The 18,406-nt window shown below is 44.3% G+C and overlaps 1 protein-coding gene across 2 annotated transcripts in view; it reads left to right on the top strand.

The window, feature by feature from the left end:
- Window positions 1–17,800, top strand: part of EDARADD (EDAR associated via death domain) — a 55,351-nt gene extending 37,551 nt beyond the window's left edge. For both annotated transcript variants that reach the window (XM_060035018.1, XM_060035019.1), the window contains 2 exons: window positions 4,032–4,077; window positions 16,136–17,800. In XM_060035018.1, the coding sequence (XP_059891001.1) occupies window positions 4,032–4,077; window positions 16,136–16,518 (429 nt within the window). In that variant the 3' untranslated portion in view covers window positions 16,519–17,800. The remainder of the gene's footprint in view (window positions 1–4,031; window positions 4,078–16,135) is intronic.
- The last annotated feature ends 606 nt before the right edge of the window (window positions 17,801–18,406 follow it).

Below are 18,406 nucleotides of genomic sequence, written 5' to 3'. Positions count from 1 at the left end.
AAAGCAGCTGGGACCCAGCTGAGATCAGATTTGTGAGCTCATGAATGTGTGAGGCTTTTCATTTCTTTTTCCCCAGCAATACTCAGCATTTAGAGCAAGACTGGTGGAGTAGACTCATGCAGAGCTAAGGACTGGCAAGGCCCACAGCTGACGGACACATCTAGGGTGTTTTTAAACATATCACTGAGATGGTTGACAGTGACTAAGTGACAGGAACCAGGTGAGAAGGATGGATTGGGGGTGGAGGTGCACAACTGGTGACCAAGGAGATGAGGCCAGAGAGCAGGGTGGAAGGGAATGGGGGAGGGGTAAGGACGGCAGCTTGAAGAGCAGCATCCTCTGGGCTGGAGAACTCAGAGCCTGGGCTGTATTTAAGCCTTCTTTCCTCCCTCCCTCCCACTCACTTCCCTTCCCGCAGATCTTCTGTGTTATCTGTCTCAGACGCGTGTTAATCACTACGGGACAGCATGGACAAGACCCTTGGCCTCATAATGTAGGGTCTAGTGCAGAAGAGATACTGCAAACCTCCCCACCCAGTGTAACGAGCGCCCTGGGGAGTGGCAGGTCCAGGATGCTGTGGGAGCACCCAGGGCCCGTCACCCAGACAGAGACTTTGGAGAAGCTTCCTAGAGCTGGTGATGTCTAAGCCGAGGCTTCAAAGACAGGAGAAAATGAGGCAGCTAGAAGCTGTGCATTGGCTTCCACCACTCTGCTAGAGCTGCTTTCACAAACCACTCTTCTCCTCACCAAACCGTATCTTCACATGGCCCTTGGAGCCCTGACCTTTTCTCTCCTCCTCTCTGACCTCCCTCCTCTGCTTTCCTTTCTCATTCCCTCCCTCACCACCGGAATGTAGGCCGTTGGGTGCTCCTCGAGGTTGTGACCTCACTGCATGCCCTCCACGGCCTCTCTCTCCTCCCGTGACCATGTCAGCATCCATGTCTCTGTCCCCTGCCCCGGCCTCTCCCAAGGACCAGAGACATCCTCAGCTCCCGCCGTGATCTTGTCTCATCCATCTCATCTTCCAAACTCGCTCTTCGTCTCACCGCCGCTCACTTGCCCACGTCCTGGCTGTATCCCCGCCGTGGCTCTAGCTTTATCCCTTCCTCTCCCAAAGGAGTGGTTTGGGGGCCTCATAATTCTTGCCTTTGAGTCAGTCATGCTTCCCCCCCTCCATCAAATCGCCTGGCCGCCCCACTGTCCCTGGGCGCGCGTTCCCACTCTGATCCTCTACAGCTGCGAGGATGCCCTGCTTCTGGTGAGAGCCCTTCAGTGACTTCCATCGCCTGAGACTGGCTTTCAGGCCTCAGCCCATTTTTCTCACCTCATCTCCCTCTGTCACCCCCTCACTGCCTTTGCTTCAGACAAAACACCCTACAGGGACCCCGTCTGTTTCCATTTCTTTTTGGGCTCACATGGACCTCTGGCTAAATGCCCTTTCCTCCCCGTCCCCACTCTCCAGACCCTCATCAAGGCTCGTCTCAGATGCCTCTGATTCGAAGAAAGCTCCTCTGGGTGTTTTTGTTGGAAGCAACCTCCGCCCTCTGACTTGATCTATTCCTCCCTATTGAAATGCACCATCTTTTGCCTTGTATTTTAGTTACTCGTGTGTGACTCTGTTTCCCCAGCATATCTGAGGGCAGGCCTTGAGGTCAAGGGTTCAGGTCCTTTTATCTTTGTAGGTGGATTCCCCCGAAGGAGCTTGTACCTATTGGCTACTCAGAAAAGAGGTGATGAATGAGGTTTCAGTAGGACCCTAAAAAACACAAAAATCAGTCTTTTCTGATTTCACTCTTACAAAACTAACCTAAAAAGTAGCATAACATAATAATCAGAGCAAGAATAGAGATCACAGATGTAAATTCTGTCCCCATCAACCTTCACAAGTAATTCTGAGTCATGTCCCTCGTCTACATCAGGGTGATTGATGAGTCTGGCCAGACACTGATTTTGGTAACATTTTCTCCAGATGATGAGAAATCAAGTCAGATATGCCATGTAATGTGGTCTTTACTTAAAGGACAGTTCATGTTTTAGCAGGACCTCGTTAGTACCACAAAAATCTGTCAAGTGTTAACACTGTGTGTCTCGACACTGAAGGTCCTGTTTTTGCTTCTTCCGCGCAAGTTTCCAATTCAGTGAGCAGAACCGTGACTGTGTTGATGGGAGGGCAAGCCTGCCTGGTCCTGCTGGAGCTGCACAGATGCTAAAAGGCAGGTCTCCACACGACCGGGTGAATAATGAATAGTGGCCTTAACATCTCGGAGCTTCTGGGTTTCGCCTTGCAGAAGTAAAAAATTGCAGAGAGGAATTTTTTTTCTTTTAGAAACTGCTCAAACTCTTACAAACTGTATATACATATGGTGAGCAGTTTGCTTTTTGTACTAGTGAGGATAGTGGGAAGGAACAGGACTCAAACGAAAACAGTATTGAGATGAGTTAGGGGACAAAATCTAGCTGGTAAGACATAGGAATACTTCTTGTGTGAAAAAAAATAGGATTGTAATTAGACCAGTGTCTATGCACTGCCGAGACGTGGGCATTTATGAGCTCGGAGCAAGGAGAAGGGCTTCTTAGGAGGTTAAGAGGAAGAGACTGTTTAAAATGTTTGATACACCAGGGAGTTAACACATCATTAAGGGTGAAACTTTCAGAGACCTGGGAATGTGGAGCATCTTAGTGATAAGGGAATCCATCAGCCACCTCAATATACAAATAGGGGATCAGAAGCCAGTGCTGGTGAGTGATGTGCCTGAGGTTATGAGTGCAGGTGGACTTACATCCAGGGCTTTGACCCAACTCATAGTGCTACTTCTGCAATACTAGGGATGGAGGGGGTACTGTTAGCTGCTGAGAGATTTTAGTTTTATAAAGATGGAGTTAACATAGACATATACTAGGGTCAGTCTCCTCTGCTGACTTCATTGAAAACCCTTACACACACACACACACACACACACACACACACACACACACACACACACACACACACACACACACACACACACACACACACACACACACCCTACAAGAAGATCAGGTAAGTCCCTCCAGGTAGTATATCCTGTAACATGGCCTTGGTTGTAAACATGGAACCTCAGGCAGGCAGAAACGCAATTACCTCTCAAGGGGATTGTCGCTGCTTTTTAACAGTTTCTCTTGGCTGCTTTGTAATATGCACTTAAAAAGTGTAATAGATACAGGAAAGAATTATAACCTGGACTGACAAACAACAAGCCCAACAAAAAGTAAATAGGAAATAAAATAAGGGGAATAGTCCATAATGTGAAATTTAAAAAAGAAACAAAACAGTAGCATGTTGTTACGTGCACTTATACTTTTTTTTAAAATAAGGACAGTCATTCATTTAACAAACGTGTGTTGAGTGTCTCCTGTGTGCTGGGCATTGTTCTGGCCACTGAGGATCCAGCATGGAGAGCAAATAGGCAAGGGCCCCTGCCCTCCAGGAGCTTATATTCTAGGGAGAGACACATCGTTCACTACTCATTTTAAAAATGTTTTTATTGGAGTATGGTTGATTTACAATGTTGTATTAGTTTCAAGTGTACAGCAAAGTGAATCTGTTATACATATATCCACTCTTTTTAAGATTCTTTCCCCATACAGGTAATTACAGAGTATTGAGTAGAGTTCCCTGTGCTATAAAATAGGTCCTATTAGTTACCTATTTTATATATAGTAATGTGTATATGTCAATCCTAATCTCCTAATTTGTCCCTCCCACTGCTTTCCCCCCAGTAAACATAAGTTTGTTTTCTACATCTGTGACTATTTCTGTTTTGTAAATAACTTCATTTGTACCATTTTTTTAGATTCCACGTATAAGTGATACCATATGATATTTGTCTTTCTCTGTCTGCCTTACTACCCATTAAAATACCATTTTTAAGATCCATTCTCCTTCCCCCACCCACAGTTTTTGGTGGAAATTTAACTAAATTGGAAAATTGATAGCATCTCCAATCATGTATGGGTATGGTTTTAACGAAGATTGCTTTTTGTTTTTTAAGGGAGAAGAAAATGGCTTTCCAGACAGTACTGGAGATCCCCTTTCAGGTAAATGATTAACTCTAAAGGTATCTGGGCTTCAGTGATAGCTAGTGTAGCTAAATTCAAGATCATTTGAGATGTTTATCATTAACTTTCAAAATCTGTATTACACACTAGAGAAACTTTCCAACCACACACCACAGTGAAGTGCAAAGAAATCTTACAGAATTTCACAAAAGCCTTCAGAGAGTATTTTCTCAGTGTTAACCCTCCTTCGCTTGGGCGGGGTACAGCAGGCTTCTCAAGTGCACGGGTTTAGGATCAGGTGAGGGTCGAACTGACCCTCCCTCCCTCTGAGTTCTGGAAGCCACAGTGTTGGCGGAGAACTTTGCCAGGTGCAAGCGAACAATGGGATGTGGGCACACCGAGTCAGCGTGGGAAGGGCTGCTCAGCCGCCTGCTGCCCGCTTCCCTCCTCTGGCACTTAGGGAGCCAAAGGGACCCCTCCTGACGTTAGACCATGTGCTGGTGCCCACCGTTTTCTGCTTCTAGTGTGTTTAACCAAGAAACATTTAAAGTTCGTCTTCCCTGCCTCATCCCCCGCTGCCTTTTTTATTCTTTATTGTAAGACAGAAACTTTGGCAATGTTTAGATTCCTCATTAATTAATCATGGGGAAAATATGGAGTGAGTATTAAAATAAGCTACCAAAATAATAATTAGGAAAAAAAAACCCTCACCAACATTTTAAAATATCTTTCAAAACACATATTGAACGGCCTGATTCATCAGGGGTTGATTTGTTTCTTTTTTATGGAAAGGTTGGTGGCTCATAAAAGCCTTAGGATAATCTGTCATCAATCCCAGGCTGTGCCCAGGTAACAATGCTGAAAATCAGAACTTGTGGTGCATAATCAACTTCTTTTCCTTAGAAACATGATGTTAGCAGCAGTTTTATCTCTGGTTGGTGAGATTCCAGGTGGTTTTTTGTCATGCAACAGATTTTTATTTCTTAGAGACGCCCCTGTGTGCCAGGCTCTCTAAGGAGGCCAGATGACAAAGGTATAGTTCTGGAAGACAGTATTTGGGATTCTGGTTCCAGTTCAGCTACTGTCCTTCTGTGATTAGAGAAATCCAGGAGAAATTGGGCCAGGAGAACTTCCGGTGGCGCTTACCCACCAGGTTTCATGGGACAGGCCCAGTGTCGGGGGTCCCATCCAGGCACCCAGTGGAACTCACCTTCTTTGGACCAGAATCCGCCCCTACTAGAGGCTAAGGCCACGGGCTAATTTTCCCTCTTTCACAAATACTGCAGCAGACACAGGCTCAAATTAGAAGCACCTAGCTGAGTGAGGTAGAGGAGGGGAAAGCATCTTTGCATCCAGGCAGAGGCAATTTTAATAATCTTTTCACTATCCTATATTTTAAAAATTTCTAACATGAGTGGGTGTCAGAAAAATCTACCCCCAGAACTTTAATCTGTGTATACAAATGTATATACAACAAATGATCCGGTGTAGGCAGATACGTACAGTGCGTGGTAAAATAACCAAGGAAATCTCGAAACGCCTAACTGTGATGGGCCTGGGTGATGAGAACATGAAATTTTTTTTCCATATGTTCACCTGAGTGTTTAGATTTTCCGTGACAAGCACATATTTCTTTTCTAATTAAAAAAAATCTACATTTAAACTTTTTAAAGACTAACACCCTGCACTCTAATGTGAAACGTCAGCTAAAATGAGAATGAATCAAGTAAGTTGCTTAGGAATATCTATAAACCGTTCAAAGACTCTTATGTGTTAAGGTCATTGATAGAGTACTCAAATTTCGGGTTGTCTCGAAAAGTTTTTACCTGTGTCAAAATGACATGGAAGGGGCTTCCCTGGTGGCGCGGTGGTTGGGAGTCCGCCTGCCGATGCAGGGAACACGGGTTCGTGCCCTGGTCCAGGAGGATCCCACGTGCCGCGGAGCAGCTGGGCCCGTGGGCCATGGCCGCTGGGCCTGCGTGTCCAGGGCCTGTGATCCGCGGTGGGAGAGGCCACAGCAGCGAGAGGCCTGCAAAAAAAAAAAAAATGACATGGAAGATTTTCAAAGAGAATAAACTTTTCACAGTGATAGCAAGTATTACTGAGGGCAGAAATTGTACTGCTGAAATCAACAGCTGTACCACCCAGCACGGTGCTTTGCCCAGAGGAGTGTACAGGTGTTTGGTTGGGTTTGGGGTTTTTTTCCCATAAACAAGCAAATGAGAGACATTGACTTATTGGCTTTGCTCTTGGAAGAAAGGGCAAAAGCAGACCCCTATATTTCCTCTTTGAATGAGAGTAGCCACCTAAGTAAGATTTATCTTATTGTTTTACTTACACTAATATAGCATTTGCCATGTACCAGGCCCCCTTCAAGCACTTTTAGAGATATACTCAGAAAAAAAAGCGTTCATGACAACTCTGTGGGTCCAGTTATTTTCTTCACCAGGTGGATGCAACAGAAGTAGCCCTGGGTTCCGTGGCTGGTGCCCATCACATAGGTCCTAAGTGGGAGTCAAGCCCCAGGCCAGACCCAACACTCGTGTCCCCACCAGACCAGGCTGCCTCTCTATTGGTCAGACGCATCGCCTGTGTAGCACACGTGTTGAATACCTGAGTGTCACACATGGGGGTGAAGGTCAGGCTTCCAGCTCAGAGTCTCCATCTGGAACAAAGGTCCACCCCAGCTCCCACAGAGTCAGCCTCTGAGCCGCTGAAACACCTTTCCCAGAAGCTTGCTGCTGCATCAGGCCCTTGGTCAAGCCTTAACTCAGAGCCTGGCTTTTATTTAATGCTTGCAATTTGAAAACCTTAGTTACCTGCAATCCAGTTTATATCTGGTTAAAATAAGGAATATGGGCAGAACGGAGGGCTCTAGGATAGAAGGAGGGAATTGACCAGAGTGAGAAATGACAGTTTGTAATCAAGGAAAGAATAAGAGTACAATTCAGAATCAGCTCCTACTAGAAAAGCAAAGCCCCCTGGGTGGAACCGTTGAATACAGAAGCAAGCCCCCAGGAGACATTAAAGTTTTACAATGTTTTCAGGCAGTTTTTCAAAATGAAAACATTTGGGCATGAAAGGAATAAGCCTCAGTTATAAAAACAAACAAAAAACCCCCACAAAACTCCCAAATAGTAAAGTTAAAAACCTCTTCTTGTTCTCCCTTTTGGTGGCGGTATTTATCACCCGGACCATGACCCGCCTCCCCATCTATTCTCCACAGTTACCTGTTTTTCAAGACTGACTTTTCTGACGCCCTTGTATAATTCAGCACTTGCCTAATCTAAACCTAATTTCCCCATAGAAGTGAATGTACAATAGGATTTTCATTTTTTTCAAATTAGGTCCATAAAGTGACACTTAGTAAATATGCTTGTGTCACATAATTTCGGAATTTATGTAAAATTCTATGTTGAATTTTAACCTGGGTCCTTTCTTATGTGTGTTTCTTTTTTTTGAAACGTGCCTTCTACACTCCAGTTTTGTTTGATGACAGAATGTCCTGCGTGGTTTACTAGCCGGGCTCCATCCAGTTTGTCAGTTAGCCTCCCCAGGGATGTTAGCAACTTGATGTCTTCTTAAAAGGGTATTTCAGAAAGGGAGAATGAAACCATATTGGTTTTCCCTTTGGTTAAGAGATCAAACACCCACCAAAAGCCCTTGGGTCAGTTTCTTAGTAGATAAAAATAATTCTCCATCATTTTCCAGCTCATATCAAATAACTACCTCTGATGAGTCGTGTGGTATGTGGGCACCCCCGTGATTTCTCAAAGCCGTAAACTGGCATTTTAAATATATTTATTTCCAACCACATCGGACACCACACACAGAAAAAAGCATGACACCCTTAACACCCTTGACACCCTTAACAAACATAACTGGAGAATTATTTGACTGTAGTTTGACACTTGTTGGTATTTTCCAAATCTCATAATTAATAGACACCTAAGAGAGAGTTATTTTATTTTAGAACCACGATGTCTTGCTGTTTGCAAAGCTGCCAATATAAAATGTTTACTGTTTAATTGTTTGAGCTAACTCAAGACCTAGTTATCATGAGGAACATTATTATAAACGATCTGAGAGCCAGCAGTGGCACTGAGCGCTTTGGAGGAAAACACCCGTGTGGTAATAGCTCTTGAAAAGCCAGGACATACAAGATAAAACGGCACCTCCCCTGCAGGGAGGTACATTAAGTCAATCTGTGATCCACTGCTGACATCCTGACTGAAGCCATTTTCTAGGTTCAGCCAGTCATGACCCTTGTGAATTCTGCATCTTGTTCCAATTAACAGTTAATTGACCAGCATTTTATAACCTGCCAGCCTCAAACTTGAGAGTTAGACACTGCATCATTGGACACGAACTGTTTCTTACTTTGCTTTAAATGACATAGACATACCTTGTTGATGAACATGCTTGATTTCTGAACTCTTCTTTAAGGTTTGATGTAAAGTGTGTGTGAGAGAGAGGATGAAGAATAAGGGGAGAGGGGCAAAAAAAGCCCCATAGGAAAATCCATTCTTCTGCTTGTGAGCGTAGGGAAGTATTATCTATCCACAGACTCCTAATCGCCAAGCAGACATGGTATCTTTCAAAGAGAAGTAGCTGTCATTCCAAAATCTACTCTCGGCAGGCCCTTCTGACGAAGAACTTACTCTGTAGATGTCTTTAAGGCAACGGTTTTCAACCCTGACTACACATCAGAATTGTCAGGAGAGCTTAAAAAAAATTCCCATGTCCTGCCTGCACCCTAGACCAAATAAATAAGGACCTCGTGGGTGGCACCAGACATCAGGATTTTGTAAATCTCTGCAGGTGGGGCAGGGAAAGGGGGATCAGAGAGTTCCATTTTTTGGCCAAGGTTGAGAACCACTGCTTTAAAAAAGGCTGTTGGTTATGGTTCCTTACCCGCAGCTACTAATTCTTTGTTGCGTACTTATCACGCACTAGGATGAGGCTTTAAGGGATGATATCATTTAATCCTCTCAACAACCTTATGAAATAGGTATCGCTCTCCCTGTTCGGAGAGGGAGGCCATGGCGTTAGCAAGCTCAGTAACCTGTCCAAGCTGCACACCTGCACAGTGTCGATTGTATTGACGGTCGGCACGTCTCTAAAGCTCATGGGGATAACCTCTGTGGTACTCAGTGTACTCTGTCTCCATAGCAACCAGTCATCTTTCTTCTGCCTTGTATATACTCAGCACTAAAAAACTTTCAGTTCGTCTGAAAATCTCTAGATAGCTCTTCATAGGCTGCCCAGAGGTTTCTAATTTGACTGTTTCTCCGTGTCCCATTCTTCATTCATTTGATTTACTCAGCAGACATTATTGAGTGCCTACTCTGTGCCTGTAATGAAGTGGTGACATCAGACATCTACATCCCTTTCCTCTTGGAGCTTATATACTAGTTGGGAGTGACAGACAATAAACCCAAATAAGTAATTTCATATGGTGGTAGATGCCTTGAGGAAAATAAATGAATACAATGGGTTTTGCCTGCAGGGAAAGGATACTGCTTTAGCTAAGAAGGTGCACCAAGGTCTAAATAATGCAAAGAAGCTAGCCATGTGGAGATCTCAGGAAGGAGGACTCCAGGGGACAGAACTAGCTGATGCAAAGGTCCTGAGGCGGCATTGAGCTTAGTATTCTAGGGACAAGCGTGGGCAGTGAGGAGCAGTAGAAAAGGTGGTGAGCTAGGAGGTGTCAACAGAGGCCAGATGACATGGGGATTCTTTTTTTTCCAGTCTACTTAAAAAAAAAATAAATGTAAAACTTAACATCATTAAATAACATTTACATAAGACTTGACAAAAATGCTTTCACATCGTTTATCTCATTTTATTTATTTATTTTTATTTATTTATTTTTTTGCAATACGCGAGCCTCTCACTGCTGTGGCCTCTCCTGTTGCGGAGCACAGGCTCCGGACGCGCAGGCTCAGCGGCCATGGCTCACGGGCCCAGCCGCTCCGCGGCATGTGGGATCTTCCCGGACCGGGGCACGAACCCGTGTCCCCTGCATCGGCAGGCGGACTCTCAACCACTGCACCACCTGGGAAGCCCCGTTTATCTCATTTAATTCATGAGCTATAGGAATTATTATCATCTCCATTTGATAGATGAGGAATCTAAAGTCCATGGATGTTAAGTGCCATGAGCAGTCAAGCTCTGGGAAGCTGGAGCACCGGCGTTTGATGGGCCCCATCTGATACACATGCAGAATTGCATGCTTCAGGATTATGTGTGTAAAGGACTCAGTGCAGGGCTGGTTATACGTTAGGCATTTGATAAATGACAGTTACTGTGGTGATGAAAATCGCTGAGAAATTTGGCCCTTTCTCTGCTGATAAATTCTTCCTTAGTTTAAGCCAGTACTCAAACTGAACTTACAGAGGGCAAGTCCTTCCAGGGTTTTGGCCGCTACAATGAGAAGTCATCATAAATTAATGGTGTAATACATTCTTGTTTTGCATCGGTGGAAAATACCCGTGTCAAAATATGACAAGTGAGGACCCTACTTGTTAGAGAATCTAAGTGAATTTTTATACATAATTAACTTCTCTTTTCTCAGTAACACTCTCCTTTCCTTCCCCCAAATCTAGAATCAATCCGTCTTGTTGTATTTGAAGACCAATTCTGTTCTGTTTTCCACCATATCTGTTAACTGCCGGCAGACATCAGCAACGTTCTGTTCCCTTTACTAGTAAGTCTCTTTTCAGGTCCTAAAATTCATCAGACAGTCGTAAGAAACCTACCTTGTCTCCTGAGGAGAAAGCGCAGTTCTCATTCATTCGTTTAGTAAACAGTTTTTGAGTTTCTGCCATACAACCACCCTGTGCTTGCTATTGAGAAGCATCAAATAATAATCCCATTTTCCCCCATTTCTGATGAAAACTTCTTTGGTCCTGAGTCTCTCTCCACAATTGTTTCTTCCTCAAGGCATTACCCAATCTTTCCTTTCATGTGCACTGTTACATGATAGGTGTTTATAGCAGGGCAGGACAAAATGTATTTCATGGGAAAAGAAACACGTTTCTCTGTTGAAGTCCTCAGAGAGCTAATTATAGTTTATGATTCTAAAAGGCAACTTTAAATTCACAACTGTTGGCAGTTTCGGTAGATTCCAGTTCACTAAATGGCTTAGCATTTGTGTCATTGAAAATACAAAAGGAAAACATCAATAGACTTTTTGACACATCATGTATTTTAAAACAAACTGATGATTTTGTAGTCTGTGTAGCTGTTCAAAGAAATAGAAGCTTCTTACACACTAGAAGGCTTAGAGGAGCTTCACAGAACCCTTAATGGTGTTTTCATTCTTCTTCTTGACACTAAAGGAGAAAACATTGCCAACCCTGAGTCTTATGGAGGTAATACAGAGCAGACTTTCAGACACTAATACATTTAATTCTGGACTTAGAGGTGTAAATCCTACTTTATTTTTCTGTGACATTTAAAAAATATTTTTAAGTAGCCAAATAAACATAGTAACTATAGAAAATTAGGAAATATCCATCGTTAACATTGTTGTTATATGTACTTCCAGATTTTTTCTATGCCCGTGAATGTGTGCATAACATATACTTTATGTGGATATAAATGACTGTATTATTTTATTTTTACAAAAACTGAATTATACATACCTTTTGGTAAGCTGCTTTCTTTTCCACTTGACAGAATATTATTTTGACCCTACCTTTAAATAAGGGCAAAGAAAATTGCACAGTTTCCCCCTTTTACTGCAAAACCACCTTCACCATTAGATAGTTCTTTTTTTTTTAAATAAGTAAACTTCTGTCCCACCATGCAGCTAAAGTCTTATTTCTTTGTATACCGTTATTAATGAAGCTGAAGAATTACTCTCACTGTATTACATGTAAATGTAATTCAACATTTTAGAACTGTAAGATGTGGGACATACTGCAGAAGGATATGGATCTGTTCTCAGGGCATTTAAGGTAAATGAGGAATAAAAACAACAACAAAAACCATACAGAATATCTCACTGCAAGGCAGAGTCAGGAGAGGCAAACAAAATGATGGGATTCTGGGTGAGACAGCATTCTAGGCAGGAGCTGGGGGATTTCATGAAGGGTGTATCTGAGGTGGGTTTTTTTTAATATATATAAATTTGTTTTATTTATTTATTTTTGGCTGCATTGGGTCTTCGTTGCTGCGTGTGGGCTTTCTCTAGTTGCGGTGAGCGGGGGCTACTCTTTGTTGTGGAACGCGGGCTTCTCATCACAGTGGCTTCTCTTGTTGCGGAGCACAGGCTCTAGGTGCGTGGGCTTCAGTAGTTGTGGCTCGCGGGCTCAGTAGTTGTGGCTTGTGGACTCTAGACAGCAGGCTCAGTAGTTGTGGCTCACAGGCTTAGTTGCTCCGCGGCATGTGGGATTTTCCAGGACCAGGGCTCAAACCCGTGTCCCCTGCATTGGCAGGCGGATTTTTAACAACTGCGCCACCAGGGAAGCCCTGAGGTGGGTTTTATAGAATGGATGACGTTCAGTAGCTGAAGGGAAGTCCAGTTAGAGGAAGTCCAGTGAAAGGGAGAGAGAAAGAAGAGAGATCGATAACTGATCAGAGAGAAAATACCAGAAACGGCATGGAGGAAATCTTTGTTAATTTCCACCTATGCAACTGACAAAGATTTTTTAAAGTAATATTTGGTGCTGATAAAAGTGAAGTGAGATAAGCACCATCACTATACTCTGTTTGGAGTATAAATTGGTGCAGCATTTATTTCTGGAAAGCAATTTAGCGTATATGCATTGATAGCCTAAAAATGCTCGTAACTTTTGGCCCAATAATCCCATTACTGGTGAGATGGTTAAAGATGTGCCCCCAAATTTTTATATGGAAGGATCTGCATCAAATTGTTCCTCATAGTCATGAAAATATGGGAAAACCCTAAATGTTCAAGTGTATACAAAATTCACAATTGTATATAATTTTTAAATGTTCTACATCGAGCTTATATGAGTTGTTTTCTTTTCATTTAATTAAACTTTGAAAAAAAGGAGAATACAGGTTGTCTGTTCAGGGAACTGAGTAGTCCCCCTTCTCTGGAGCCCAGATTATATATGCAAGGAATTCACGGGGAATAGTAAGAGAGGTGTGGAGAGCTTCCAGGAAAGGCTGGGACCCTGGTAACTGGTTGGATAGAGAGAAGAAGTCTGTAAAGATGCTGGGGAACTGCGAGTGTAAATAGGGGACTTGAGGTGCTTTGGGTGCATAGCGGGAGAAATCTAAGTACTGGTTTGGGTCCTTTGAGTTGGAGATGTCTTCTGAACATCAAGAGGAGCTTTCCAGTAGTCAGTTCTGGAGCCCAAGTGAGTGGGCAGGGCTGACCATTCATTTATTCATTCACTCATTCAGTCCACGTTGGTTAAGCATTTACTATATGCCGAGGGCTATCCTGGGTCCTGCAGGTGCAAAAAGAAAGGGTCTTCTATTCTAGTGGGAGAGTTTTGTAGAGGTTGTTGGGAGTGGAGAAGGTGACCAAAGGGAGAGAATGTGGAAGGGGAAAACTTCGGGCTGAGAACAGGGCTAGAGCGCTTCTTTGGAACTCCCAAGGACTCAGCAATGAGACAGGCCGGGATCTTAGCATATCAGGCTGACAAGAGAAGGGATGTGTCCAGGACATGGTAGGGTATATGCCTGGGGATGTGGGGCTTGGCTTTCAGAAGGAACCTTCAGGGCAAACACAGCCTGCAGGGCAACAGACAGTGTCCAAAGGGGCAAAAGAGTCTTGGGTCCAGTTCCAGAGGCAGCCAAATCCAAGGGGAGCTGGTATGATGGGGGCGTCAGCAGCAGCAGGAGGTCTGGGTGATCCTCAAAGGCAGGTGGGGATCTGCTTCTCTGGACTTTTCTACCCCATCAGAGCTGGATTCTGGCCCACGGTTGCGGTGTAGGGAACTGGGTCCGGTCTCTACAGGGTTTGGCAAGAACTAGGCTGGGTCAGATGCTGCTCAAAGCCAAAGAAGGTGAAGATTAAGAACATGATGAGGCATTGGAAGCAACAGGTTTTGAATTCTCCTTCTAGAAGTTTAATAGTAAATTGGGGCTTCCCTGGCGGGTGGTTAAGACTCCACGCTTCCACTGCAGGGGTCACGGGTTCGATCCCTGCTCAGGGAACTAAGATCCCACGTGCCCTGGTGGTGTGGCCAAAAGATTAATAATAAATAGATACATTTTATAAAAACAGTAAATTAGAGTTAAGAGAAAGTCACTTCAGTGAGTTATGAAGCCAGAGGAGGGCAGTTTGAGGTTCTTATTTTTTTATGATAGAGGAGCCCTGTGCATATTTGTAGATGAAGGAAAGAGAATCAGTAGAGTTGGGTGGCTGGAGATGAGGGGAAGGAAAGGAGATGTTTGATGAAACAAATCATGGGGAAAGAAGTAAGGGGTGGGCTCAAAGGCGTAAGTGAAGCTTGGCAAAGAGGAGGGTCACTCCACTGCTAAGCCTTCTCTGTGCTAAACTATATTTATTAATGTAATACATTGTTTTAGTTATCGTAGAAATAACACCACCACTAGAGAAGGTTTGGAAAATAGAAACAGAATCCTACCACATTAACCACAACAGCTATTATTATTTTTGTACATTTCCTTCCATAGTAATATTAACAGAGACTTTTTCCATAGTTGTAATGAGTACATAAATTCCTCACATCTTGCGTTTTCCACTTAATGTGAGAGCTCAGACATTTTCTAGGTTGCTACGTAGTCTTCATAATTATTTAAATAATATCCCATCACGTAGCACAATAATTTATTCCACTCGTCCCCTAACTTTTTAAACTGTTTTTGAAAAAAATGGATAATATGAATAAACTAATTAAAATGTTCGTGTATATACACATTCTAGATGATCTCCTTAGGCTGGATTCTCAGCAGTTACATTCGTAGGCCAAAGAGAACGAACATAATTTTCACGGCCCTTGTCATCTTTTACTGTGTGCTTGCCTCAGAATGGCTGGTTCTCAATTTTACAGTCACCAAAGTGAGCCCTTTTTCTGAATTCTTTACTTTCCTAAATTGGGAAGTCCACACGGCTCAGTGTAGAAAAGGTCGTCATAACCTCCCAGAATTTTCCAAGCCAGTGATCTCTAGTGTCACCTTTGGCTGTTCATGTCCCCGGTCAGAGGGGTCAGGAGACCCAGTGCTGTTGCATGTCTTAAGTCGCTTGGGTTGCCATGCTGTACAGACCCTGCTTACAATTTTACTATAACTAGTTTGCCTCTTACCTACTAACCTCTGACCTCTGACCAACTCACGACTTACCTACTAACTTCACCCTCCTGCTAACACGCTGCCGGGTACTGCATGAGGCCAAAGATGACCGATGGGGGAGGTTGTCCTTCCTCCGTGCTGGGGCTGCTCTTGCTGAGGCTGAGCTCAAAGCCACCCACTCGTCCCACCTGCTGCGCACCTCAGGGTGTTGGCTCCACTTTAAAGGCAGCCCCATGGGTGAAGAAAACCAGAGATAAAGGCAAAGACATGATAAGGTGGCCATAAATCTAAAAAGTACATTTTCTGGCATTATCAATTATCACTCAATTTTCAAATACGCATATGGAGTGGATATTCCAGTTTGGGGTGTGTGTGTATTTTTTTTTTCTTTAAAAAAAGACCTTTTAAAGAATTGTGCAATCCTTTACACCCTCACATGCTGTGCTTGGCATTAAGAAGCTGTCGGGGCTGACTTGTAACTTGGAAGGGGGGAGGGTGGAGAGTCCGACAGCCCTGGACTGGCAGTTTGCCCACGGAGAAAGCCCTGCTCCTCGGGGCCCTTGTCTGGCCAGCAGTCTCACAGATGCACAGCCTGGGCGACAGAGAGTCTCAGAAAGAAAGGAAAACTGGCTTTATAAAATCTTGCCACCGCTTCCGCAAAGCAGCCATCCTTGGCCATAAAGAAGAACACGTTATTGGTGAGTATGTAGACATGAGTGTCCTGAAATATCTCTGTAAGATGCGCTGTTGTACTTACACTGACGCTATGAACCTTTCAGCGGGAAAGTAGAGCACGGAAGAGATGAGCGCGCCTCTTGGCCTCTTGCTGACACGTGGACCGTATCGTTTGTCCCCGCAGATATAAGCAAGGACACGTCCTGCGCGGAAAACTGTACCTGTTCGTCCTGCTTGCTCCTGGCCCCCACCATCAGCGACTTGCTCAATGACCAGGACTTACTAGACGTGATCAGGATAAAGCTGGATCCCTGTCACCCAACAGTCAAAAACTGGAGGAATTTCGCAAGCAAGTGGGGCATGCCCTACGATGAACTGTGTTTCCTGGAGCAGCGGCCCCAGAGCCCCACCCTGGAGTTCTTACTCCGGAACAGTCAGAGGACGGTGGGCCAGCTGATGGAGCTCTGCCGGCTCTACCACAGGGCCGATGTGGAGAAGGTCCTGCGCAGGTGGGTGGACGAAGAATGGCCCAGGAGGGGGCGTGGAGAGCACCCCAGGAACTTCTAGCCCTCAGCTCCTTCTCATCGGCCTCTTCGGACCCTGAGCCGAGCACAGGTTAAGGGGCAATGTGAATCTGTTCTTTTTTAAGTTTAGGCGAAGGACGTGGGACAGCGGACCTTAGTTTTCCCCAAAGCTGGTGGTTTTGTGGAGGGTAGGGTATGTTTTTGGTGGTGGATTTTCCTTTAGTTTTGCACATCTGTTTTTATTTAATATTTGAATCTGGAATTGGGAAAAATATGTTGTAGGCTCCTATAGGGACCAGGGCCAAAGCTACAGTCAGAGTGGATTCATGCCATGATGAAAATAAAAGTATCCTCTCCCTTAAAAACTGAAGACTGAACTCAGAACTAAAAGTCATCATCCACAAGATCCTTTATGATTAATGACACTCCCACAGCTTAGAAGGAAACCACAGAGAGAAGTTTCCCTTTAGTCTGTTACTCTTTTTGTTGTAAAGTACTTAGGTGAATTCACAGGCTGCTGGCATTGCGTGGTGATACTCTTCAGGACACATGCCAGCTTTCTTATTCAAATACTTGTATAATCTGGGCACTATCAAAGAGGACTTTGCTTGAGTGTTTTTGAAAGAAATGCAAAAACCGATGGTGATTGGGAGGACAGAGTCAGGAGTTAGCAGGGTAATAAGGACCATGGGAAAGGTGTTGACAAAGAGTAGGCCCGGGGCTTCCCTGGTGGCGCAGTGGTTGAGAGCCCGCCTGCCGATGCAGGGGACATGGGTTCGTGCCCCGGTCCGGGAGGATCCTACATGCTGCGGAGCGGCTAGGCCCGTGAGCCATGGCCGCTGAGCCTGTGCATCTGGAGCCTGTGCTCTGCAATGGGAGAGGCCACAACAGTGAGAGGCCTGCATACCGCAAAAAAAAAAAAAAAAAAAAAAAAAAAAAGGCCCTTTCGGTACCCTTGGCTTTTTAAAAATTAATTTAATATTTACTTTTATGTCTTGTATATCAGGCTGAGTGTTTCACCCCTGAGAGAAAGCTCAGTTAAGAAATAAAAACTACCTGGCCTGTGGGTGAAATGCAACCCCGTCTAGCACCTACTATCCCACCTTAAAACAGGGCTCAATAATACTACACAGTACTTTAGTGAAGAAAGAGATATCGTTACTGGTGATACTGGGAAGGAAGCTATGCATTAAAACCTAAATTTCAAAGGATTTTAAACCAAGTGAAAAATTGGGTCCAAAGACTATCCCCTGTTCTCGTTTGATGGTTTACTGTGGAAGGTGGTGTGGATGGGAGCGTTTGCTATTAGAGAGAATTTTCTAGGTTTGGGGGGTGGGCGGGGGGAGGGAGAGAGAAGCCTTGGTTTACTTGGCGATTTCATAGAAGTGCTATTTGATTTTGGCTATAGGTTTAGAAAATTAAGGCACTTTGTCCAATTTGGGAGGATTCTGTTTAAATCCCTGACTAAAATAAGCAAAAATGATGAATGACATTGATTGGAGTACAAGGGAGATTAGGATTAACTCAAAAGAAAGTTGTTTCCTAAACCACTGACATTTTTTCCCCCGCTAGCAGTTACAGCAGTTTTTATGAGGTTGCTGGTATATAGTCAGCCTGACCGTCAAATGTAAACGCTAAACTTGCAAAATTACTATAGAGACTTACTCATCACTTCTGATTCAGTCAGTGCTAGTCACACCTAGCTCGTCTCGTCAGATTTAGCAGATAAATGTCAGGTTTATCAAAAGATGTACTCAAGGGCTCCCCTGGTGGCGCAGTGGTTGAGAGTCCGCCTGCCGATGCAGGGGACACAGGTTCATGCCCCGGTCCGGGAGGCTCCCACATGCCGCGGAGCGGCTGGTCCCGTGAGCCATGGCCGCTGAGCCTGCGCGTCCGGAGCCTGTGCTCCGCAACGGGAGAGGCCACTTGAA

The sequence above is a fragment of the Delphinus delphis genome, chromosome 16 (genome assembly GCF_949987515.2).
Source record: "Delphinus delphis chromosome 16, mDelDel1.2, whole genome shotgun sequence".
Taxonomy (NCBI): Eukaryota; Metazoa; Chordata; class Mammalia; order Artiodactyla; family Delphinidae; genus Delphinus; species Delphinus delphis.
The sequence above is the reverse complement of the archived record's forward strand: the minus strand, read 5'-3'. Positions and strand labels throughout refer to the sequence as shown.